Source organism: Oncorhynchus clarkii, chromosome 29 (genome assembly GCF_045791955.1).
Source record: "Oncorhynchus clarkii lewisi isolate Uvic-CL-2024 chromosome 29, UVic_Ocla_1.0, whole genome shotgun sequence".
Taxonomy (NCBI): Eukaryota; Metazoa; Chordata; class Actinopteri; order Salmoniformes; family Salmonidae; genus Oncorhynchus; species Oncorhynchus clarkii.
Window position 1 is genome coordinate 19,172,636 of NC_092175.1, and position 26,987 is coordinate 19,199,622.

The following is a 26,987-nucleotide window of genomic DNA, read 5'->3' on the forward strand; positions in this document are numbered from 1 at the left end:
TGCAGCTCTTTCAAAACATCAGCTATCTGGATTTGGGTGAAAGAGAAATGGGGGAGGTTTGGGCAAGTTGCTGTGGCGGGTGCAGGGCTGTTGACCGGGGTAGGGGTAGCCAGGTGGAAAGCATGGCCAGCCGTAGAAAAATGCTTATTGAAATTCTTAATTATCATATATTTATCGGTGGAGACAGTGTTTCCTAGCCTCAGTGCAGTGGGCAGCTGGGAGGAGGTGCTCTTATTCTCCATGGATTTTACAGTGTCCCAGAATTTTTTGGAATTTGAGCTTCAGGATGCAAATTTAATGTTTGAAAAAACTAGCCTTTGCTTTCCTAACTGCCTGTGTATATTGGTTCCTAACTTCCCTGAAAAGTTGCATATCGCGGGGGCTATTCGATGCTAATGCAGTATGCCACAGGATGTTTTTGTGCTGGTCAAGGGCAGTCAGATCTGGAGTGAACCAGGAATATCTGTTCCTGGTTCTATATTTTTTGAATGGGGCATGCTTATTTAAGACGGTGATGAAAGCACTTTTTAAAGAATAACCAGGCATCCTCTACTGACGGAATGAGGTCAATATCCTTCCAGGATACCCGGGCCAGGTCGATTAGAAAGTATAATATAAAGACATAATGATGTCAGACACAAAATACAACTTTGCCATGATGAGTAAAAGAGATCCTGCATTTACAACCAATCAAATTGCTATATCACTGTAAACGTTTTAACTATGTCACACCTGACTATACTTGCTCTTTGTATAGAAACTGGTAATAGTCATAGTCAACATTTCCCCAGCAATAGAGGATACTTTGTCTTCAGATGAATATGAATTGGATTAATGGTAAAAAAAAAAATTTAAAGAGAGAAGCTTTTTCAACATGTTTCCTTGTCTTGATTTTATCAGAAATCACAAAGCATGCCTTTAACTTCCAAACGGAGTAGCTATTAAGAACCTTTCGGATGCAACAGACTTTTTCATGAGAATACCGAATTTCGGGATACCTCATTGTCTGACAAACACCGCTGTAACTCGGCCACCTTCTTCTGCTGATGCGGAAGGCCGACATAATGAATTACTGTGATTACTGTAACAAACTGTTACTGCCCCACTTCGTGGACATGAGTTGCATGTGGTAACAGGAGCAGTAGAGAAAAGATGGCGGAAGTGGATGATGAAGTGGATTATTAATCTAATGGCTGTAGACTCAAGCAGAATTGGAATATTGTCCAAAATAATGGAAAACAGATCACAGTAGAGTACAATGATGAGAATGTCACTAAGTATCTTGTAGGAGTACGGTTTGTAAATGAGGAGCAGCTGATCAAATTACCCATCTTGAGGAATCCATTTGAGATATCCACACTGGTGGAGAGAGTGCTGGGTAGAATGAAGGCTGTGAGGATCACAAGAGATGGGCTGGTTTGGATTTTTTTGCGCTTCCAGAAGAAACGTGTATTTCGTCTTTCCCGATTTAATAAGTTTGAAGTGTTGTGTGTGTCTCTTAGGAACAGGGCACCCCTCAAGGGGGTTATATCTTGTGGGAAGTAGATGTTGAAGAGATGAAGCACCCTGCATCCCATTGCTGGCTTGCTTCTGAAGCTAAACAGGGCTGGTCCTAGTTGGTCCCTGAATGGGAGACCAGATGCTGTTGGAAGTGGTGTTGGAGGGCCAGTAGGAGGCACCCTTCCCTCTGGTCTACAAAAAATATCCCAATACCCCCAGGGCAGTGATTGGAGACATTGCCCTGTGTAGGGTGCTGTCTTTTGGATGGGATGTTAAATGCGTGTCCTGACTCTCTGTGGTCACTAAAGATCCCATGGCACTTATTGTAAGAGTAGGGGTGTTAACCCCGGTGTCCTGGCCATCATGGTCACCTAATCATCCCTAGCGTACAATTGGCTCATTCATCCCTCCTCTCCCCTGTAACTATTCCCCATGTTGTTGCTGTAAATGAGAATGTGTTCTCAGTCAACTTACCTAGTTAAATAAAAAATACAAATAAACTCTTCTTGGTGTGACTGATGCACATCAGATTAATTGTGTGAAGAAAAAGTGTTATTTTGGTTTTTGATATGGAGTCTCTCCCTACTCACGTGCATTTAGGGTATATTTAGGGTACATTTATCCCAAGACCAATACAGTGTGATCATTGTAAAGATTTTGGTCATGTTTCAAGTGTTTGCAGAAGGGAGAAGCCGAGAGGTCCAAGTTGTGGAAAATATCATATTATGTGTTATAAAAGTGATAAATGTGACATGTTGCAATTGTGGTGGGAAGCATGAAGCTACGTCTTTCGATTGCCCCACAAGGGTGAAAGAGAATGAGGTGGCCAAAGTCAGGGCTATCCAGAGCATATCATATGCAGCAGCTGTTAAAAGGGTTGAGGGTTGGAATGGTGCACATGAAGAGTCCATGGTGGTGGATATGCCTTCACTGCAGGCTGCAGGGGTTGCCTTTCACCAGCAGGATCCTGCCATTTCAAAGGTTAAGAAGGTGGAATTTGTGGCCTTTATAGCTAAGGTGATAAATAGCACTGCCAAGGTGGAAAGCAAGTCCAGGAAGATAGAAATCATTGTGGAAGAGGAGGAGCGGCTCCTGGGGCTGAAAAACTTCTCGGTGAAGGAGTAACATGGAATATTATCACAAGCCGTACCACCCTCTTAGGTCCTAGAGCCTGAGAAGGGATATATGGAGTATTGAAAGAAGAGAGAAGTAGGAATTTTGTTTTGTAAATGTACTATTTCTATTTGGGTGAAGTAAGTTAGTTTCCCTATCACGTATGGATTTTTTTTTTTTTTTAACTTGTTTTGGTTTCAATTTGTCCAGTTGGTGGCGGCAATACACATTTTGGGGGTGTAGTCCGCCATAAAACCCACAGAAGAAGAATGTGTTGCATGTTGTTTTGTTGATGAACTACACGTGATCCACCTTGTCCAATCATCAATCAAAACCTTCCACACTGGGCGCTCGAATCGCAGTGACAGACTGCTAGGGCGTCTTATAATTTTCAAGAACAACATGGCTTCTGTGGGCGAAAGGAGTATGTAACGTAACGAACACACAAACATCAAATAATGAAGTTAGCTCGTCCTCTGGTACTGAAACTGACCCACGTCCCGTTGGAGATGGTAAAATGGCTGGTTTTGTCGAAGGCTCCATACTTTGCATCATAATGCAAAACTTCCTGTGAGTCAACTCCCCCTTGAAATGCTCACAAACAAACAAACAAGCTAGGTAACCACAATGACGTGATGGCGATTTACCTAACGTTAGCTTCGTCTCTTGTGTGCTAGCATACGTTATCCTTGTGAAATGTTTGAAGTAAGCTAATCTAGCTAGTTAGGTAATGTAGCTAGCTGTGAGAGATGTTGCTGTTTTGCAGAGAAACACCTACTTGGCATGAACAACCGAGTCAAAGATTATGGTCATTCTATGTATGACCTAGTCTTGTAGATAACTAAATGTGCCAGCAAGCGTCAAAGTTGCTGAATGTGCTTGTGTCCGACATAGGTTGTTGTATTGTAGCCGAGGCTACCTAACGTTAACTAACTGAATATGCTAACTATTAGATAAAGTTGCTGCACTTAAGTTAAGCTGACACAATTCACTCCTTCACACAGAACCTACGACCACTCCATAGTTCACCCTGGACCAAACCCGAACATGATTGTGGGAGCCAATGGAACTGGGAAGTCCAGTATTGTCTGGGTCTAGCAGGAAAGACTACCAATCTGGGCAGAGGGGACAAGGTAGTTGGCTATTTATTAACAAGTGTAACATTACTGGCTTTAGCTAGCTACAACTGGGATATGTTGTCAACCTTCATTTAACTTCAAGAGCTTCAAACTTTCTGTAGCATTATTTTGGATTGTTGCATGTATGGCACTCTATATTGTACTTCATTTCTGTTTGTTTTAGGTTTTGTATTTGATTGTACAGAATTTAATTGATAGCTTGTATTATTCTGACTAGGTTGGACTGTACATGAAGCGTGGGTGCAACAAAGGCTCGGTTGAGATAAAATTGTAAGTCTGTTATTGATTAAATCAGAAATGCCATCACACTGATTCCCATATGTTTCCAATAGTGGGTATAATAACATGGATGGAACCCCACCTGTGTTTTCAGGTACAAGGCCGGGGGAAACCTGGTGATCAACAGAGATATCCACATGGAGAATAACCAGTCAGTGTGGCTGCTGAATGGGAGACACTCCAGCCAGAAGACTGTGGAGGAGGTGAAGGCTCTACAGATCCAAGTAAGCAACCTCTGCCAATTCCTGCCACAGGTGAGTGTAAACTTGGAGGTAGCGCCTTTTTTTTGTTTGTTTTTTTACTTGAATGCTAACATCCTACTCCTTCCAATTTTCTGACCACCCTTTGCCTCCTGCCCTGTGACTTTGCAGGAGAAGGTGGGTGAATTTGCCAAGATGACCAAGATTGAGCTGCTAGAGGCCACAGAGAAGTCAGTGGGGCCTCCAGAGATGTACGAGTTCCACTGCAAGCTCAAGATCTTCCGCACCAAAGAGAGGGAACTGGAGGTGAGCACAGTTTTAACTCTAGCTCTATGGATGAACGGGGACTCATTGCTTCTTCTTTTATAAAGACGTTTTTTCTGCGGTGTTGACCGCTCAGGGGAGAGCAAGTTCAATGGTATGCTGGTATTGTTTTTTGGTAGAATGTGTGCAAGGAAGAAGGCCAGCGCCCTGGAGAAGTTCAAGCAGAGGAAGGAACGGAACAAGCATGGCGTGGGGCGCTACTATGAGAAGAAGAGGCACCTGGACATGATTAAGATGCTGGATAAGAAGAAACCCTGGGTGGTGAGTTTCAATAGCAAGATCATCTGACACACGTATTTATTATGCACACCAACGTAAACCGCTTACTCCAAACACTACAACGTGATGCAAACTGTTTCTGTTGCAAAACATTTTGCTATGTTGTGCACTAATGAATACAACCCTGTAGTCATTCATAGCTTGCAATAAGACACTGGACATGGGTAGATTATTCCCAATGTAAAAACAAATTGCATGTGAGTGTGTTTATATGAATGTTATGTGAATATGTTCATCTTTGTCAATCCTTTCTGTCCTCTCCAGGAATTTGAGACCGCCTGTAATGAGCTGGGGGGGGGGGGGGGGTGAAGAAGGAGAGGGAGGATGCCAAGAAGCAGCTAAAAACCGTGAGGGAGTCCCAGGCCCCCATGCTGAAGAAGATCCAGCACATCGACAGCCAGCTGAGGCCCATCGAGAACCAAATGAAAGACAAGGTCAGACAGGCTCCCTGGGCTGTGTAGCTGGGCTGGATGGGGATGTCCATTTATTCCACTTAGTTCCAGGGTCGATTAATTTTGAAACGGGGCCCTGGGTAGAAGCATGGGTTCTATTTACTTGGTGGGTGATACTGCAAAGACATTTGTGAACCAGTGTGTTTTGTAGCCCGTGGACTGGTGGTGATGTATCCTTGTTGTGTTCCAGACGGCCAGCGTCAGGGAGGCCTCTCAGAAGTGTAAACAGAAACGGGACCACCTGGACAGTAAGCACAGAGAGGTCTGGCGCTGTTTTCTTTCTCTTTTTCTGCCTTATTTTTATACTCTCTTGATACCAATGAGAACGTATGACATAAAAATACATGTACAAATGCTTGATTCTCCCTTATCCCTCTAGATTAAGGACATCAAGCAGGCATTCAGCCTGAAGCAGACTGAGGAGGCGGACCGGCAGAAGCAAATCAGCAACATCCGATGCATGATTGACGACCTGCGGGCAGAGGTGGCTAACCTGGGCGACCGATCGGACGTGATTGCGTGGTGAGCGCCGAGTTGAAGCACATCCATGAGGAGAAGGCCGACCTACGCAGGGAGAAGGACAACCTGAACGGAGAGTGTAGACGTAGGAGAGGCACAGGCTCTAAGGAGTTTTGGCACAGTGCCTTACTGCACCATTTTAACCATGGTGAAGTGTTACACACACCATTTGACTTGGTGCTAAACATCCTGTAGTGTTGAAGAACAGGCTGAGAAGTCTGGATGACATGATGAAGATCAAGGAGGAGAAGCTGAGAGGGTGCTCCAAGGACACCTACACTGCTCTCAAGTGGCTGAGGCAGAACAAACAACTCTTCAGTGGCAATGTCTATGAACCAATGATGCTAGTGGTGAGAGCATACTATTTGTCCTGGCCATGTCCTAATACTTTGAAGTATCATTGTTGTTGAGCACCCCTCATACTTTTGTTTGTTTGCTGTAGCACGGAGGTCTTTTTTCAATTAAGACTACTTGGTTCGAAGAACAGTATGTAGGACTATGTAAAAATAATTTGAAAGCCCGTAGTAGCACTTTGTTGAATTAAACGTTCTGTTCTATCAGATCAGTGTCCGCAGCCCGAAAAATGCCAAGTACGTGGAGAACCACATTCCTTTCAATGACCTGCGGGCCTTCACCTTCCAGAAGAGCGAGGACATGGAGAAGTTCATGACAGAGGTGAGAAGGGTCAGCAATAGATTCAGAAAGAAATTCAACTGCCAATACAAGAAAATCCAAATGCTCTGTCTACAATGATATAAGGCAAGGTTTGTACGTTTATGAAAATCCTGTACGTTCATGAACATTTTTAAGTGGTGTTTTCCAGGCCTGGAAAAGTTTTGGAAAACGATACAATTCTAAAAGGTTTGGAAAAGTAACAAACTATTAAATACATTTCTATGAATGTAATTTATTTAGGCACAGTTTTTAAATATGTTTATTTTTATTTAATTGATAACACGTCAGTGTCCTGGCTGACATGTCTGTGGTTGCGCGCGTCACTCGTAAGGGTTCGAGACAAGTGGGCTGTTGCTCAAGGAGAAGCGGGACAGTCAGACATTGTAGCAGCAGATAGGCCTAGCCTGTAAAATATTATAGAGAACAGACTAATAACTAGGTAGCCAATTCAAAACTGTTAACTGTTTAGCTGTTATTAGCGTGTATTAAGGTTTTCGTCATATCCCAGAACTTTTCACCGACAATCACAAAAAAAGGCCATATGAAGTTGATTAACTTTTTTGAACAATTCGTATGATTAATTGAAACGATTCTTTTTGACAAAACGAACAATTCACTTTGCCATTAGTTGGGATTCGGTTCAATTATGGTGAATCTAATCGTGTGAATAAAAATTATAATTTGCGAATAGTAATATTAGGAAAAAATATTTGATGTAGCTTTTTGAATTATGTGGATACTTCCAGTTCGTTTGGGCATCCAATGTATGGGACATTGCAACTCAATAGATGCTAGTTAGCCTGCAAAGTAAACACAACTAAGGTAGCTAAGATATATATAAATATGACTAAAATCGAAAAGGTATATTTTCTGGAGAAAATTTGTGGGTTTGCTTCAGCTGAATAAAAATATTTGTAACCTACAATAGCCATTTGATCTTTGATATGTTGAGTGAGCTAATTATTTCAAAAGGCATAAAGTATTTGGTTATAATGTTGCAATGTTCTACATCAAGGGTGGTCAACCATCCTCCAGGAGAGCTACTGGGTGTGCAGGGCTTTTATTCTAGTCCCCCTCTAACGAACAACATTTTTAGAAATTAGCTGCTCAACCGGACCTTGATAGACTGGCTCTGTGTTTGAGCAGAGCTTGATCAAAAGCCTTGACACCCAGTAGCTCACTGAGGGTTGACCACGTGTTTTATGTAGTTACCTAACAGGTGTTCTGCATTGTGGGGGCTTAAGTGCCTTGCACAGCGACAGGTGATGTGGTACATGGGATCAGAGAGCGTCCTCCCAGAGTCGATACCACATTACGCTTACTTTTTTATACATACATATGTTTATACATATACAATTGTTGGTCATGGAAATTTGGTTAAGTCAAAAGTTTACTGACCATGTGACCCACCTGCCCAGGCCCTAGTTATAGGCTCTAGTTAAAGGAACTATATACAGTGGGAAAAGTTATAATGGATTTTTCCTTGGCCTCAGGTACGTGACAGCCAGAACCTGAGGGTGAATTCAGTCTTTGCTCCTGAGGAGTCCTGTGCCACACACCCCCCTTCCCGACCCATTGAGTCCCTGAAGTGAGTGGTCCTCTCATACTGTCCCAATATGGATTGTAAATGTATCAAGCCTATACCTAACCTCAACCGTAATCCCAACCCTTCCATTTGTATGTGTAAGATAATTTAATAATAATATAATTTAATTGCTATATTGTAATTACATCGCCACCATGGCCTATTTATTTCCTTAACTTACCTCATTTGCACTTACTGTATATAGACTTTTTGTTTTCTTTTGTTCTACTGTATTATTGACTGTATGTTTTGTTTATTCCATGTGTAACTCTGTATTGTTGTATGTGTCGAATTGCTACGCTTTATCTTGGCCAGGTCGCAGTTGCAAATGAGAACTTGTTCTCAACTAGCCTACCTGGTTAAATAAAGGTGCATTTAAAAAATAATAATAATAATAAAGATGCATTTTTTATTTTTCCTGTCTGTAGACGTTTCGGGTTCTTTGCGTACCTCTTCGATGCTCCAGAAGAGGTTATGAGCTACCTCTGCAACCAGTACAAAGTGCACAATGTTCCCGTGGGAACGGACCAAATCAAAGCCATGATCAAGACGGTACGTTCCATACCCCAGAGTGGCTGGGAGGATGGAGAGTTATTTTGAATTTCAACAAATGTCACTTTTTATTTGATTTCTGAACAGACTGGAATATAAGATGCTCCAAACTAGGGGTGTGACTGTTAAATTGGGATCCCCAACAAAATATATGTTTTAGGCTATAAAGGCCTGGGGAAAGTTGTGTAATGTAAGTAAAACCAGAGAGGAAGAGGTGAACTTTAGGCTACTGCAAAGCATGCGAGCTAAGACATTGTGAGACGCAGATTACCAAGATGTACAGTGGGGCAAAAAAGTATTTAGTCAGCCACCAATTGTGCAAGTTCTCCCACTTAAAAAGATGAGGCCTGTCATTTTCATCATAGGTACACTTCAACTATGACAGACAAAATAAATAAATAAATCCAGAAAATCACATTGTAGGATTTTTTTTATGAATTTATTTGCAAATTATGGTGGAAAATAAGTATTTTGTCAATAACAAAAGTTTATCTCAATACTTTGTTATATACCCTTTGTTGGCAATGACAGAGGTCAAACATTTTCTGTAAGTCTTCACAAGGTTTTCACACACTGTTGCTGGTATTTTGGCCCATTCCTCCATGCAGATCTCCTCTAGAGCAGTGATGTTTTGGGGCTGTTGCTGGGCAACATGGACTTTCAACTCCCTCCAAAGATTTTCTATGGGGTTGAGATCTGGAGACTGGCTAGGCCACTCCAGGACCTTGAAATGCTTCTTACGAAGCCACTTCTTCGTTTCCTGGGCGGTGTGTTTGGGATCATTGTCATGCTGAAAGACCCAGCCACGTTTCATCTTCAATACCCTTGCTGATAGGAGGTTTTTCCACTCAAAATCTCACGATACATGGCCCGATTCATTCTTTCCTTTATACGGATCAGTCGTCCTGGTCCCTTTGCAGAAAAACAGCCCCAAAGCATGATGTTTCCACCCCCATGCTTCACAGTAGGTATGGTGTTCTTTGGATGCAACTCAGCATTCTTTGTCCTCCAAACACAACGAGTTGAGTTTTTACCAAAAAGTTATATTTTGGTTTCATCTGACCATATGACATTCTCCCAATCTTCTTCTGGATCATCCAAATGCTCTCTAGCAAACTTCAGACGGGCCTGGACATGTACTGGCTTAAGCAGGGGGACACGTCTGGCACTGCAGGATTTGAGTCCCTGGCGGCGTAGTGTGTTACTGATGGTAGGCTTTGTTACTTTGGTCCCAGCTCTCTGCAGGTCATTCATTAGGTCCCCCCGTGTGGTTCTGGGATTTTTGCTCACCGTTCTTGTGATCATTTTGACCCCATGGGGTGAGATCTTGCATGGAGCCCCAGATCGAGGGAGATTATCAGTGGTCTTGTATGTCTTCCATTTCCTAATAATTGCTCCCACAGTTGATTTCTTCAAACCAAGCTGCTTACCTATTGCAGATTCAGTCTTCCCAGCCTTGTGCAGGTCTACAATTTTGTTTCTGGTGTCCTTTGACAGCTCTTTGGTCTTGGCCATAGTGGAGTTTGGAGTGTGACTGTTTGAGGTTGTGGACAGGTGTCTTTTATACTGATAACAAGTTCAAACAGGTGCCATTAATACAGGTAACGAGTGGAGGACAGAGGAGCCTCTTAAAGAAGAAGTTACAGGTCTGTGAGAGCCATAAATCTTGCTTGTTTGTAGGTGACCAAATACTTATTTTCCACCATAATTTGCAAATAAATAAATTAAAAATCCTACAATGTGATTTTCTGGATTTTTTTCTTCTCATTTTGTCTGTCATAGTTGAAGTGTACCTATGATAAATTACAGGCCTCTCATATTTTTAAGTGGGAGAACTTGCACAATTGCTGGCTGACTAAATACTTTTTTGCCCCACTGGATGCTCATGGTTCTCCCTGCTCCATTCTTTCTCCCTCGTGTTGGCCTGCCTGCTTTTTCTCTTCACTAATGATGCAAGTGTGTGTGTTCATTCTTTGGTCTGTTGCGTGTAGAATATCCTAGCCTTTTCATGACACCGATGTTGCTGGGATACAGAGGTATCTTCAGGCCAGTCTAACGAGCATGGGGTAGCCTACTCTTCGTTACTGAGTGGGTGGGGGTGCTTTTGTCTCATATGAAATTACATTAGGCTACTGGCATGTTTGTCTGTTAGGGTAGGCTTTTTAAATATCGGCACGAATCCTCTAGACATATGAACCGGCATTTTACTTGTCTGTAAAGGAATGCCACGAAGCGGGACTAACATTCATCACTAGGCAACCAGAACTGTCCATCAAATAATCTCAAACTGCCTGCGCACAGACATTTAAATACTGTGACATACAAAGACATTTAGTATAAAAAAAACACATCTAGCTACCCTACCATTAAAAAACACAGCAGCACATCAATCCCCAATGTTTGTTGCCAGGGAAACAATACAGAACATTCTATGCCCGAGCAGAATTCTGAGAAGTTAGACGCTTCTGATTTTTGAATGCAGCTTTTTTCATGTATTTTTGTCTGAAAAGTTATCCATTGTTGCTATTGACACGTTACTGTAGCTGCGTCCTATGTCTGGTAGATATAATATAGCCCTAGCAGTCATGCATGCATAATAGGGAAATTATTCTGCATTGTTAACTGACGTGGAATTGTATGATTTTTTTTTTTTTGGTTATCGTTTTAACGGAAAACCGATTTAATAAAATTAAAAAATGTTGGTCAGTTTGTCACATCCCTACTTTCACCTCAATCATTCGACCATATATGTTTGTCAGGTGATTGAGGAGCCTTATCTGAAGGTGCTCTATACGGCTGAGGAGAAGTACTCCCTGAAGAAGTCCTTCTACTCAGGCAAGACCAGCACCAGTAACTCTGCTGTGCGGCCCTCCCAGTACCTCACCATGGCCGAGGACAAACGCCATCTGGAGGAGCAGATCAGTGTGAGGCCAGGAAAAATATGAATTTGAAATAACACATGCTGTAAACTGTCCATTAGCAGTCCGTATACTTTTGTCATTTCGCATAGGAAAGGAACTTTCTTAAGATTGACTTGACACCTGCCATAGTAATACATTTATATCATAGACACACTGATGCTAGTTGGCATAGATAACTTGCAGTAATGTAGTAATAACCAGATGCTTAGCATAGCATTACACCTTGAAAGTGAAGTGTAACCTTTGGCCATGCCCAGGCAGCTGAGAAGAGCATGCAGGCCATCGATGCACAGATGATAGCCATGCAGGAACGTGCTGCCAAACAGGATCGCCGTGACAACGAGCTGCGGGCCCAGAAGGCGCTCTCTGAGCTAAAGGGCAAAAAGAGACAGCTGGAACAGAAGGTCAGCACCAAACAGGACAGGTGGGTGGCAGACACACACAGTGTAAACGTTTAGACAATCAGCTTCGTATTTGTTCTCACATACCATTTACTCTTCTGTGTGTAGTCTTTGGCAGATGGCGCAGGGGGCTGAGGAAGAGACTAAGGCCCAGATCTCTGCAGTCAACTCCCAGAAGGTGTCCATTGTGGCTGAGTTCATGGCCCACATGAAGGTACTGTCACTGGTTAATACTGAAGGCTCTATATACACAGATTCTATGTTACATGAGATTTGTATACTAAAACCCTTTATTTTTATTCAACTCTCTCCTTCTCTTTTCCCTTCTCCAGCTGAGGGCTAGGTTGAGTATGGAGAAGGTGTACATGGCTCTAGAGACCGTGGGCATGACAGCAGAGAAGACCAAGCTGGAGACTGACTGCAAGGAGGGCTCGGCTGAGCTCAGGGTCCTAGAGGTCACACGCGCGCACACACACTAAACTATTACACAACACAATATGTAATGTATGATTTGCTGAGTGCTAACCGTGTGTGTTTCCTCTTCTCCCTACACACGGTCAGTACAGTAACCTTTGCACATTCCAGTCATTCTACCAGGTTAAATTCATTCCTCTATTCATTCATTTGTGTATTTCTTCATGTGTGTTGTGTAGGCCTTCAGTCAGCTGCCCAACACTCTGGATGAGATTGATGCCATGTTGAATGAGGAGAGGTCCAGGGCAGAGTGCTTCACTGATTAGGAGATCAAGAACCTGGAGAAAGAGCTGGATGACGAGCAATGCCCTTGACACCTACAGACAGAACATATCAGAGGTACTTCAGTGTTTGGATTGGTCAGATTTACTAGGCTTTTGCAACTGTGCAAGATTGACCTGTTTTTTGTTGTTGTGAGGATTACAAAAACAAAGCTTAAATGTGAAATTGCCTTTAAATAGTTCCATACCTGATTTGAACCTGCGTATCTTTTTCCTTCATATGTTTTGTTATTTCAATGCGTCATAAAGCAGGTGCAAAATTGGTCTCTGAAAATACACAATCTAGAAAATCTGTGTGTGCTAGTGTACTTGCCTCAAAGTGCATGTTCAAGTGTGTTGTCTTACAGAGAGTAATGTTTCCTTCCTGATGCCTTCGCCCTCTCTGTTGACATGCTAAGGAGTGCTGGCTGAACCCTCTTAAGCAACTGGTAGAGCAGATTACCAGTTAACGCTCTCTGCCATCTCGTGCCCTAATTTGGGGTTTGACAGAAAAAAAGTATGCACAGTTTATTTTGGCATTGCTCCCCTTACACATTTGCTCAACTTATTTGTTTGTTTTATATATACTCTCGTCAAATTAATAAATATTTTGTATATACTGTTCGAAACACTGTTCAAATAAATGTTTTCTTTCAGATTTGTAGGACTAAGAAAAGTTAATTGTCAATTGTTTAGATGCAAGTGGGGAAGGGGATACCTAGTCAGTTGCACAACTATGCATTAAACCGAAAAGTGTATAACACACTTAAAACGACCCCCCCCCCCCTAAATCAGAGTGGTGCGGAGGGCTGCCTTAATTGACGTCATCGGCGCTCGGGGAGCAGCTGTTGCCTCGCTCAAGGACAGAACAGCGTATTTTTCCACCTTGCTGGCTTGGGGATTTGAACAAGCAATCTTTCGGTTATTGTCCCAAAGCTGTAACTGCTAAACTATCTGCCGCACAAGCGTTGTTCAATTTTGGGTCAAACAAATTAATAATGGAATATTTTTATATTTCAGTGACATCTAGCAATTCAGCGTGGCAAAAGACACATTTTATGAATTATTTTTAATACATGTTAGTATGTTAGCTAATGGTTTTTGCTGAGTGCTTAGGACATCAGACACTGAAATCACCAAGCTTTTCCCTCACCCCCTCCCATTTGTATCAATGGTCTCTTGATCAACTTGGATACCTTTTGTCTACAAACCAGAGTGAAAATGTCATAATTTTGTTGCGCTCATCACCTCTGATCACATTATAGTGCAAAAGAGCTGGAAAAGCCTTGTATGGGGGGGGGGGGGGGGTCATGTGAGTCATGTGAGTGTTAGTTCACAAAAGTTTTATTTTTTTGGGGGGGGGGGCCTGTGGGATTATTTTAAGATGCTCTTTGAAGAGGTAGGGTTTCAGATGTTTTCCCGGAGGTGGGCAGGGACTGCTGTCCTAGCTTCAGGGGCAAGCTAGTTCCATCATTGGGGTGCCAGGACAAGAAGTGATAGAGCTGAGCGGGAGCCAGGTGTGGGAGGGCCAAGAGATCAGAGGTGGGAGAACGGCGTGCTCGGGTTGGGGTGTAAGGGCTTGAGCATAGCCTGAAGGTAGGGAGGGACAGTTCCTCTTGCTTCTCTGTAGGCAAGTACCATGGTCTTGTAATGGATGTGAACGTCGACTGGAAGCCAGTAGAATGGACGGAAGAGCGAGGTGACATGGGAGAACTTAAGGTTGAACACCAGGCGTGCTGCAGCATTCTGGATAAGTTGCAGGGCTTTGATGGCACAAGCAGGGAGCCCAGCCAGCAGCGAGTTGCAGTAGTCCAGACGGGAGATGACAAGTGCCTGGATTAGGACCTGTGTGAGTTAGGGTCATACTCTATGGATGTTGTAGAGCATGACCCTGCAGGAGCCACTGCTTTGATCTTTGCAGAGAATGACAAGGTGTTGTCCAAGGTCACGTCAAGGTTCTTTGCATTTTTTTTATTGTTCAATTAGCTGGCCGCTCAACTATCTAAACTTATGGTCAAATTGCCTGCCGGGGGGCCCCCATTGATTCTGTTAGTCTGTCTCACTCATATATATTAAAAACATTTCTCTCCACCCTATGGCAAACTATGTAGAATGGCAGCAAACTTGCTTTAAAACTGTAACATTGTCTCCACCCCATGGCAAAATGTGTAGATTGCAAAACATGTATTTATTTATTTGCTGTCAAGAGTGGGGCCACATGTTTTGCTTGCAATGTTGGGAGTATGGATCTGGGTACGCAGACACCCGTGCGCAATTGCAGCCCCTCGTGATGAGTTCAGATTTGTTTGTGGCCCCCACCCCCATCAAAGTTGCCCATCCCTGATGTGAGGATATGACAGAGCCTGAGTGACTTGGTGTATTGACAGAGGGAGGGGGCCTAGAACCGAGCCCTCGGGTACACCAGTAGTGCGAGTACTTGATGCAGACACAGATCCTCTCCACATCACCAGGTAGGATGCAGTCCAAGAGTTAGCAGAGCCTGAGACACCCAGTCCTAAAAGGGTGGAGAATCTGATGGTTCACGGTAGAGGATAGATCTAGCAGGATGAGAACAGAGGAGAGTGTCCGTTTTGGCAGTGTGGAGAGCCTCTGTGACACACTAATTTACCAGACAAAATGTGTAGATTTGCAGGAAATTTGCTTAACTTATCTCCTCCACCTGTGGCAGAATGGGTAGAATTACAGGAAATGAGCTGTAATACTGCAAAAATTATCTCGCTTAGGTCCTCAAAGGCTAGGGCCCTGATAACCCTCATATTTTATATTGTCTTGTTCTGTGCATTTTCTTTTCTTGTGTTCTCATATTGTTCCACGTGTAGTTTCAAAAGATTGTTTCAATGCCATTACCGAAATTAAACTCTACCTCATATTATTTTCTTTACTAGAGTCAGTGCTAACATTAGTATGATATTGTGTAACGCAAACAAGGTATTACTCAAGTTCGACATGATTTACTTACCTAATATACAGTCATTGTTTACTCCGTTGTTTTGTTGTTACACCGTGTCCAAGCCACGATTGATGTAAAAACGATGACGAATGATTACAGATGCTTTTTGGGGGCGTTGACTGCTCAAATTCACAGATTTCCAAAACATCCACTGACGGTCTGATGGTTACGTTGTAGCTAACACTTGTTCTGTATGTGTTAAACTATTAGCGACGACCAAAAGGGGTGCATGCCCCTACTTTCCTCTCCTCCAACCATCGGGTCGCTATCTTCCATGACGTGTATTGCCACTCCTCCTAAGGCAACAAACGCAAAACCGGTGGACAACAGTAGCGAGGCTAACCAGCTGGAGGGATTCAACTCCGACGGAGTCCTTAGTATCGCAGAAAGGGGGAACGGAGAGTCTGCCAGGGCTTTTCTAACACCGAACGATCCACGGAGCAAGAACCCGCTTATTCAATTAAGCTACTATAAAACTACACCGATAATAAGGTAAGTGAAATGACGTTAAAAAATATTTGCCAGCCTATGTTAGTTACTGTCATTTAGCTGACTAACAGTTTACTGTGAGTGTGAAAGGATATCGAAAATGTATTAGCTAGCTAACGTTACAACCAGCTAGTTTTTACTTTTACAAGTTAAGGCAAAATGTCTTAACTATACAGGTCTAAGCAATTGTTATCCAGTTTAATGTATGGTGAATTATTAAGGGCAAACTGCTGGCTACCTAACGTCGTTAGCTAGATAACTTACTATTTTTGTTCACGAAGTGAAAATGGCTAGTTAGCGTCCCGTATATCTAGTTTTTTCCACGGGGGGGTCAGAACAGTTTCACCGCGGAAAACAACCGTTAGGGAACATTGGAGTTACTGTAACCACGACAGAACCGGCTAACTAACATTACTACCTGAACCGGCAACCATCGGAGTTCGATCAGCGTGGTCGATGATGGTTGACGAGAGGGATGTGCGGATCATCTCGAGGCAACCTCGAATATCTTATATGGTTAACGTAGCTAGCAAACAACGTCTGTCGAAATGGGCATCCATTTATATTTAACCTACGTTAGATGTAGGTAACTAGTTATTGGTGTACCGAAAGTATTTGTTCATCTTGAACTGCCAAAACAGGAAGAGTGGCAGGAACAAAGACATGACAAAGTGCTAACGTTAGCTAGCTAGTAAGATATAGTGGTGATTTGCGAAGAACCACATTTCGCTAGCTAACGTTGGATATATTGTTGAATCATATATTATTGATCATTGCGTAGTTAGCTACTGCAATATGATCATGTCATGTATAGGTAGGAAGCAACGCCGTAGCTTTATTGCTATATCTAGTACAGTACGTTAGCTACCTAACGTTTGCCATTCCGACATCTAGCTAACGTTAGCTAGCATGACTCAGTGGATTTACAGAGCAGTCGAGGCCTCCACTGGCTGCAATGTCTGAATAGTTGGCCTGAGCTTTCGTTCCAGCTTGTTCGCCAGTCTGCTTGGGTGGATTTATTATGTTGAGATGCATTATAGTTTTATTGTATATATAACGTTGTCAGTTGGCTAACGTTATTTCGATAGAAAGTAAACTTGTCCTTGGACCCTAACGTGGGGGGATGGTGGTCGTGGCAGTAGGCAGGCAGCACATATTCCTTCATGTTGATTTTCATGTGATATATTATTTATAGCTAAACATCATATGACTGTTGGTTTATCCTTTAGCTAGCAACACACATTTCCTATCAATGCAAGACATATGCATGTGGCTTTGCAACTTGTAGGTATGTAGCTAACCAACTCCACGATTTACAATGTAGTTGAGCGACATTCTATCAAACGACTGATTTTCAGCGCACAGAATAACACCCAATTATTCCGTGTTCATGACGCCGATGAGCTTCAGGTCTGGAGTTGGATGACCGTTCAAAAGTTTTTCCCCAGTTGTTTTGAACGCGGCATTATACAGTATGTGCGTTACTATTTTTGTTACGTCGGATCTCCAGTCCGCCCACACTATTGTATAGTTGAGTTTAATCGGCTGGTAATGTAGCTAAAGATTAATCTATTGCTCAGTCAAACTTTAAGCGCCCTACATTCGTTCCTGTATAAATAAACAACCAACGCACAGTCTTGCTGTGCCAGCCGGCTTTTTGTGATGTAACCAAACCTTAGTGGGGCTTCCAGGGTTGCCTAAAAATAGTCAGCCGAGCTGTTAGCTAGCGAGGTTGTTTGAGATCAGTGTGTCAACCTTGCTTGTAACAGGCGAAAGTGAAATCCCCTGTCCATGTGAGTCAGTGTGGTGGGTTAGAGGACTCTAGATGGATAAAACCTGTTTTGGCATTGCCATTGAGGGCTTCCACACAATTTTAAAGTAGCCAACTGGGTGGGCCTTCCTATGGGTGAGGAGTGATTACAGGAGTGCAGTCAAGGAATTATACTTGTGAGCAAACATTCCATTACTATAGGTGGCAGTCAATTGCCAACCTTTGCTTTATACCTGTTCAAACACTCTAGCTGGCAGTGTGCATCCTTTCAGTTTGTTTGCCAACTAAGAAGTAGTAGTTCTTCAATCTGGAGATGGCCTCAATGTCACTGCCTGTGTGCTCAGATGCCACAATGGGACATGTACTCATACCCCTTGACTTTTTCCACATTTTGTGGTTACAGCCTGAATTTAAAATGTCACACACTACCCCATAATATAAAAGTGGATTTTTTTTTTATAGATGAAAAGCTGACACTTTGAGTAAGCATTCAACCTCTTTTATTGCCAGCCTAAATAAGTTGTTTGCTTAAGTCACAAGTTGCATGTACTGACTGTGCAATAACTGTTTAATCTGATTTATAAATGACTACCACATCTGTACCCCACACATACAATTATCTGTAAGGTACCTCAGTTGACCAGTGAATTTCAGATTCAACCACAATGACCAAGGGAGGTTTTCCAATGGCTTGCAAAATGTGAAGTTTTTTTTTTGTCTTGAATATGAAGCGAGTACCACTCATAGTATTTTCAAGCATGGTGGAGGCTGCATCATGTTATGGCTATGCTTGTCATCAGCAGGACAATAACCTAAAACACAAGGCAAATATACACAGGAGTTGCTTACCAAGATTATATTGAACGTTCCTGAATGGCCTAGTTAGTGTTAACTTAAATCTGCTTGAAAATATATGCGAACACTTAAAAATGGCAGTCTGGCAGGGCATAAAATGAACACCTGCTAAATGAGAGTAGATTTAGGTATTGGAGGCTACGGATGCTTATTTTACCAGCCACATTGGCGGGTGGTCAATTTGCAGAGCTCTAATGCGAGCATTACATGTGCGAATAGAGAGTTGCGTATGAGTAAGTGCGAGTTGCGATTTCTATTAGAAAAATGCTGCAGTGGCTGTTTTCAAAGTACAGTTCGTCAGTGTGTTTTTAGAACACGTTGAATAAGTAGGAGTCACCCTTTGACTGGTACTGTATTTTGAAGGGGTTACAGAGATGACAAGCAGGCACTTTAGAGTTGTTTGATCAGTCTGGTGAGGTACAACACAAACTACAGCTTAGTAATCACAATGACTAATTCATTGAGGAACGTATGTGTTTAATCAGGCTGTGTTTGTGAGCGCTGGACAGACATTTATGAGATGTTGAAAGATCTGTCACAGAAAAGGTGATATGCCTCATTTAAATGTTCAGAGAACTTGTGTAACAGCATTATTGTAAGAGGGCGAGCGCAAATAATTGCTTAAACCAAAGTATTCTAAAGAGCTACCATGTGTAACGTTAACAGACACCTATCATCTTAGTGTTGGTTTGATGCCAATGACAGATTGTGCCCATTACCGATACCAATTAAGATATTTAAAAACCTGTCATGGAATTTGTTGATGCGTAGTTTCAATGGGGCCCACCCTGCAACACTTTTAATTGGTGTAGGTAATACTTTATTTTTGTACTATATTTTCGTTGAACGTGTAGATGAGTAACACCACTATTACACTAACTGTTTGAATCAACTTCGTTTCTACGTCATTCTACTACAACAAAAATCTATGATGGGAAAAATTTTGGAAGGGAATTTTATCGTAATTTCACTTAAATCAAAACTAAACGTTGAACTGACATCTGTTTCCAGTAGGTAACAACTGTTTTTTTTTTTGAGTCTGCTGCTTCAACTGATAGCGAAGAGACGCCATTCGTCACATCCAGGGTTGTCAGTTCAAGCAAATGTTTTTTGTCCAATGACCAATCAAAACCTGCCCAAATGACCTGAGAACTAAGCCTATTTTATTTATTTTTACAGCAAGGGAGGAGTTGCCATATCTATACAATGAGCAATTTTTTTCATACCGTTATCAAGGTAATTAATAAGGAATATTAACTTTTAAAGAAATTAGAAGCAAAATTCAGGGTTCCTCAAAATAATTATTGCAAGCTGTGACATGACGTAATAAAGGAATTTGAATGTGACAAGCAAAGAATTTGCCCTTATTAAACTTGCCAGATCATTTTCCATTAATGGATGTCGATTTACTAACTCGCTTGATTGTTGTGATTAATCAATAAGGCACAAGGAGGTATGGTATATTGCCAATATACCTCGGTTAACCTTTTGCGACTAGCAATCCCGGATCCGGGAGCGTAATCATAGCCTCAAACAAATTAGCATAACGCAGCGGACATAAATACCCCCTAAACTTTTCCTATTCATGAAAATCGGAAATGAAATAAATATATTCAAACACAAGCTTAGCCTTTTGTTAATCACACTGTCATCTCAGATTTTCAAAATATGCGTTACAGCCAACGCTAGACAAGCATTTGTAAGTTTATCATGGCATAATGCTATGCTAGGCTCTGCTGGCAGCAGGCAACATTTTCACAAATAAGACAAGCAACCAAATTAAATATTTTACCTTTGAAGAACTTCAGATGTTTTCACTCAGGACACTCCCAGTTAGATAGCAAATGTTCCTTTTTTTCAAAAATATTGTTTTTGTAGGCGAAATGGCTCCCGTTTGTTCATCATGCTTGGCTGAGAAATCGACCGGAAAATGCTACCACTACAATGCCGAACTTTTTTCCAAATTAGCTCCATAATATCGACAGAAACACGGCAAACGTTGTTTAGGATCAATCCTCAAGGTGTTTTTAACATATATATCCGTCGAGGCAATTGGTTTCTCATAAGAAGCGATTGGAAAAATGGCTACCTTTTCTGCCGGAGACACCATGTGACCACTTGCTAAATATGGTCCCTTACGGCTATTCTTCAACGGAAATGCGTAAAAAGACGTCACAATGCTGTAGACACCTTGGGGAATACGTAGAAAACGTAAGCTCATTCGTAGCTCATTCACAGCCATATAAGGATTCATTGGCATGAGGTGGTTTTAAAAAATGTCACTTCCTGGTTGGATTTTTCTGGTTTCGCCTGTAACATCAGTCTGTGAGTGCAACAGAACTATCTTTGCAGTTTTGGAAACGTCGGAGTGTTTTCTATCCAAAGCTGTCAATTATATGCATAGTCAAGCATCTTTTCATGACAAAATATCTTGTTTAAAACGGGAACGCAAGAAGTTTAAGGACTGTTCTTAAGCGCAACGCTGAGTGCCTGGATACAGCCATTTAGCTTTGTTATACTGGCCATATACCACAAACCCCCAGGGTGCCTTATTGCTATTATGAACTGGTTACCAACAGTAATAAGTGCTGTTTTGATATACCTGTGGTATATGGTCTGATATGCCACTGTTTTCAGCCAATCTGCATTCAGGGCTCAAACCAAGTTTATATTTGTATATAAATCCCCTTTGAGCATGTGCATAACTATAGATAAATCTGTCAGGAGTTTGAGATATGAAAGTTGGACAGAGGATCTCAATCTCTGAGCAAGAAACATTTGGATGAACAAACTGTTAGGCTATTTTCTGGCAATTGTTCTCTTATGCGCTTGGTGTTAAGACTAAACTGTTATAAATGGCCCCATTTGCGAGATTTACTTGTTATTTCAATAGGTGTAGGACACAGACTAAAATCTTTATTATTCTAATTAAATGCCATAGTTTGCTTAGATAAAGTCAGGTAGCCTATAGGCCCACATCTCATTTCAGTCTACAGTAGCCTAGACTAGATGTAAAACTGAACGATTTAGCAGCTTACTTAGTTAAAATGAACAGACTAACTCAATATGCTTGTCAACAGCCACGGTTCTGTAGCCTAGTCTGACTACTGTTACCATCAACCTAATGCGTTCATAAGATCACCAGGCTACAACGACAATAAACTGAATTTCTAGACCAATTTATTAAATTGTTTTGCCAGCTCCAGGTAGGCTATACAGGTGGCATTGTAATTTCAACAGCGTATACGTTAATGGGCTACCTGATGGCTAACAGAGACAAATATGTAATTATCCACATTTAGGACCCCCCCCCCCCCAATAAAAAGAAAGAACCACGTGAGGGAGTTCCACAACTTCCATTTCAGATTTCCACTCCACTTGGCAACCTCCAAGAATTGAGCATGCATAAATCACTGCGCTTGACAGCAGTCAACATTAGAATGCATTTTAAACCTCCTCTGAGTGGATTTATGTCATGTGCCCAAAATCATTTTCCAGTGCTTTGTCTCCATTATTTCTTGATGTGCATCAGTTCTAGAGTTTTAATGTTTTCTGTAAAAAGGGTTGGAAATAGGTGTCTCCGTAATGACAATCTAAATAGCCTACCCACAACTGGTAAAAAGATGTCACAATGTGTGTGTGTGCTGCTGCTCTCCTCCTCTCGCTCACGTGATTCAGCCAATAACTGTAGTGGTCTTTCAACCCACATGCACCCCTCTGGTCCTCCCCACCACTCACTCAGGAACTACCTGACAGTCTGGAGCAGGTCACAGTGAAATGTATATATTTTAAGAGAAATGCCACAGTGGCTGCGGTGCAACTTAGAAATAGCCCAAAAACCTACAACCCATGACCAATAGATTTTTGTCCACGACATCCTATTCAAAGGAGCCCGATTTGGCAGGAATACCGCGAACATGGCCACACACACACACGTGGCTTTACACGCCAGGTAGCCTAGTGGTTAGAGCATTGGACCAGAAAACCAAACCTTTTTGTTTTTTTCGTGTCAAAGAATTCCTTCACAGCCCTAATAATTATCAGTTGGGGGGCCGTTCAAGTAGATTTTTCCCAGTCGTATGTGGTAAACATAGAAATTGTGTCCCATTATTGCGTCTGAACACACCAGCAGCACCGTTGAAAACATATCAATTTTGAAGTAAACAAACTGAAATGGTGCATACTGTCATCATAGTGTGTTGTTTAAACTGGTATGAAGCCAATGATGGCGATTTACTGCCTCCTACACTTATTGAATGTTTGCGTGCAAGTAGAATTGTCTGATTCCTCCTGATGACCCACTCTGACCTTGATATACAGGGTGAGTGAGATCATTCAGGTTCAACTGTTGAAGTGGCAGTGCTTTTAGAATGGTGGCAAGCAGTTCAAGGCCACAGATGCCAGGATAGCCCAACGAGATTAAAATGCTGGAATATAATATTGCTTCTTTGTTAAGGGTTCATTTTCTTCTATTGGTACTGAATGTTGTCTGATGCGTTGCTGGACCAATACTGTAAACAGCTTTGTCTCACTAACAATTGATTATGTTTAGACATTTGGCAAATGTGGCTAATAAAAATGGCTAATAACTGTACTAGAATCATATTAGAAGGGGCTCGCCATATGTCGCCATATGTCATAAGCCCCCCCCCCCCCATAAGAGAACCATTGTCTGCCTGTTTTTGACACATGAAATTCTGCCTGACTGTTTGTAGCCCACACGTCTCACTCTCTAATGAGCATGTCTGTTTAATTCTGTCCAGGGCAATTTACCCAGCAGAGATGGCACAGGAGACCAATCAGAGTCAAGCGCCCATGCTTTGTGCTACCGGCTGTGGTTTCTTTGGAAACCCCAGGACCAGTGGCATGTGCTCTGTCTGCTATAAGGACCACCTGACCAGACAGAACAATGGAGGAGTGAGCCCCCTGAGTGCAATGGGTAAGATCTGCCATTCCTCCATAAGCTGTTAATCGTTTTTGTTCATTTTTATCCGAGAAGTAGATGCCTTAGGACTCAGGTTTGCGGTCATGACCTTTTCTCCTAGTAAATCCAATAATTTGTATCATTTAGGTGGCAGTGTCTCCGGTAGCCCCACAATGGAGGCTTCTGCCATCCAGAGAATTGAGGCCACATTGAATAATGCTGCGGCGGCTGCTGCTGAAGCTGATGCGGAAGCTGCCAGGTGAGTGTCAGTTGCTACTTAGAAATGACCATGGAAACAATTCTTTAAGACCAATCCACACCAAATGACTGTCGCTTATTTGTTATCATTACATCTGAATGAGATGGCTAGTGTGCAGTGGACGATTTGGAGTAAAACTTTGTAGCTTCTCTTTCTCTCACTGTAGTGGGGCAGCAGCTGCTCTTCCTGTTACCCAACAGATGACCGAGATGAGCATTTCCTGTGAGGAGGAAGGAGCATCGCCTAAAGCAGAGCTTGCAGAACCTGGTGGGTGTCTGACTCATATGGGTGTTCAGAGCCTCATGGGCGGGGGGGGGGGGGCACACACTTGTGAGTGGTTACACGCCTGTGATGGGAGGTGGTTGTGAATATTCTCGGGCTGTTTTGAGGTCTTATTTTGCGTTCCCCTATTTTTCCAGTGGTCACTCAGCCCATCGCCTCCGCTTCCCCTCCCAGTGCTGCCGGGAGTGACGAATCCAAATTACCTGAACCCGCCAAACCGAAGAAGAACAGGTGCTTCATGTGCCGCAAGAAGGTTGGCCTTACAGGTGAGGACAAACATTCCATTACTGCTTATTCAGTCAGTTACACCTCAAGAAGGCTGTGGCATATGTGCTTCTATGATTTGAGTGTGATACACTGTACAAAGTTGGTATGAGCCAGGTCTATTAGTGTGACTCACTGTACCCTTTTTAATCTGCCAGGTTTTGACTGCCGCTGTGGGAACCTGTTCTGTGGACTCCACCGTTACTCAGACAAGCACAACTGCCCATACGACTACAAAGCAGAGGCTGCCGCCAAGATCCGCAAGGAGAACCCTGTGGTGGTGGCCGATAAGATCCAGAGAATATAAGACCTTTTCTCACTTTGACCTTTTCTCACTGAGTGATTGGATTAAAAAAAAGGACTCGTGCTGACCTGCGTTCTAAAGGACTAGTTTTTTAAATTACAGTATGGGTTGTCCAGTTTCCTGCAATGCATGAACGATCAAATGTTTTTATTTTGTTTTCTGTTGGTGTCTGTGCTTATGATTTAAAGAAAAATTAGAAAGATCAAAAATGTTTTTTTAGAATACTACAGACTAGAAATGTTGCTTTTCCGGTGATGCCTGGACCTGGCTTAATTCTCACTGTTTATGGGGAGTCTGATTGTTGTGAAGTAGGCGAGCTGATGTGTTAACTACTTTTGTGACTGGCTATCTGTGTGTTGTTGAGATTTTTCTGAGGATAGTGGGGGACACTAGCCTATGAGACTGTTACAGCCCCGACCGGATCACTCCCGCAGTGGCAGGTCACAGCTGGCTTATGTTGGGAATAGCTGTTTTTGCTCAACTTCTCATAACGTGTCATGGTGTCCTCCATGGAGTCTGTTTTATATGTACTACCAGACATGTTTGTTTCTGTGCTGCATGGGGCCTCAGTTCAGGGGAGGTCCTCAAGCACATTTCCCTATTGTGAGATAAGATGTGAAGTAGTGACATAAAAAAAAGCTTGATTTATTAGTCAACTAAAGAACATATTGGAGGAGCTTATGAAGTTATCATCCAGTAGGCATGGTGAAAGCAACCAGACCCCTGACACTTGGACGATGGCTGGATGGATGTGTTCTATTCCAACCTTATTGGCTTTCATCAGAGATGCATCTGAATCAAACCGAATATCATTGTGTCATACAAGCCTGCTCCACTGGTTCATTCTTCTGGCAATGTGTGCTGCACTAAAAAAACATTGCTTAGGTTTACTTGTATCTGTTAAAGATTATTTCCTAAAGAAGTATTTAGGTTCGATGCTGTGATGCTCATTTGCAGGGGATACTTGGCGCTGCCTCTGACCGGGTGGATGGGAAATTGGAGGAAGACTTCCTGCAATGAGATCAAGGTCATGTGACAGTGTTGATGCCCATTCTGTGTTCTTTTTTCTCCCTTCTCGTGTCCATGTTTTTGAGGTTATGGAGTGTTTTGCATGGGTTGTTGTATCAATGACAAAAAGCCTAAATGAACCAGATTGCTGAGGTTGGAAGGGTTAGGTCCACTAATCTTTTGATGAATGTTTCACTTCTGTTTTGTTTTATTATTCTTTTTAATGTATGTGTGCTGATATGTTTGATATATTGTGGAGTGCGTGTCACATGCTATGTATTAAACACAAGTGTAGTGCAGTAGACTTGGATGGATGGTGGATGAGTATTGTGTATGTATGCAAGTAAGTGCTTGTGTTCCTCAGTAGTCAGAACTGGTCCAGTGGACTCACTCTGGATTTAGATTATTTTAGTTTTTCTATTTTTATTTGGTCCTGCTGTTCACGCTGTAGGGCTGTGAGATTTCACTTTAATATCTGTTTTTAATATTTTTAACCCTTTTTTTTTTTTAGTTATGCAAGTTTGTACAAACCATTATTTATGTACTGCGCATTTAATCTTGTTACACAACATTACTGCAAAATTGTATCATGTAAATAAAATGATGTACAGAGATATAGAATCATGTAACCTGTGGCCATTTTATTTAACGTTGATGCTATCAGCTAATTTAGTCTGTTTTCACGTTGAAGCTTTTAACATGTCGCAACAGTGAAGGTGATGCATTTACCAATGTCTCTAAGACTCCAATGTCTTTGCAAGTACCAGTACGTAATTGCAATGGCTTGCTACACGGCCCATGGTATTTTACTATGCAGAGGGGCAAAACCCGATAGTGTCATTTTCTCCCTCCTGCTATGACAACTGTGGAGGTGCTGCTTTTTTAAGTCTGTATTTGAATTTAAGGATCCCCATTTGCTGCTGCTTCTTATCAATACCTCTCACAAAGATAAGGAGTGATACTGTCAACCTCTCCAGCTTTGAGCTTGAGATATTGACATGCATGTTATTGATGTTGGCTCTCTGTGTACATCAGAGATGGTCACTAGTCTTTGAGGTAGAGGTCAAGTCTCAAGTCCCTTTTGGCAATGGCTTTCTGCCTGGTGTGGGTTAGGTCTTGTAAACCTTGTAAATGATTTGAAGAGACTCCCTTGTTCATTAGTCCATACTTGTATGAAAGGAAGCACA

At 42.2% G+C, this 26,987-nt stretch overlaps 1 protein-coding gene and 1 pseudogene across 1 annotated transcript; both read left to right on the plus strand.

Moving 5' to 3' along the window:
* The first annotated feature begins 2,409 nt into the window (after positions 1-2,409).
* On the plus strand, positions 2,410-12,679 carry LOC139388164 (structural maintenance of chromosomes protein 5-like; annotated as a pseudogene).
* On the plus strand, positions 12,575-26,421 carry LOC139388559 (AN1-type zinc finger protein 5-like). Its single transcript, XM_071135293.1, has 7 exons — positions 12,575-12,752; positions 15,855-16,136; positions 23,523-23,698; positions 23,831-23,942; positions 24,109-24,209; positions 24,362-24,490; positions 24,647-26,421. The coding sequence occupies exons 1-7, from the start codon at positions 12,718-12,720 to the stop codon at positions 24,793-24,795; spliced, it is 984 nt and encodes a 327-aa protein (XP_070991394.1). The 5' UTR covers positions 12,575-12,717; the 3' UTR covers positions 24,796-26,421.
* Positions 26,422-26,987: the final 566 nt, after the last annotated feature.

Coding starts and splice junctions, on each gene's coding strand:
- LOC139388559 (XM_071135293.1), top strand. CDS start 12,718: ATGCCCTTGACACCTACAGACAGAACATATCAGAG. Junction 12,753..15,854: donor ACAGACAGAACATATCAGAG/GTACTTCAGTGT, acceptor TTAAACTATTAG/CGACGACCAAAAGGGGTGCA. Junction 23,943..24,108: donor GCTGATGCGGAAGCTGCCAG/GTGAGTGTCAGT, acceptor CTCTCACTGTAG/TGGGGCAGCAGCTGCTCTTC.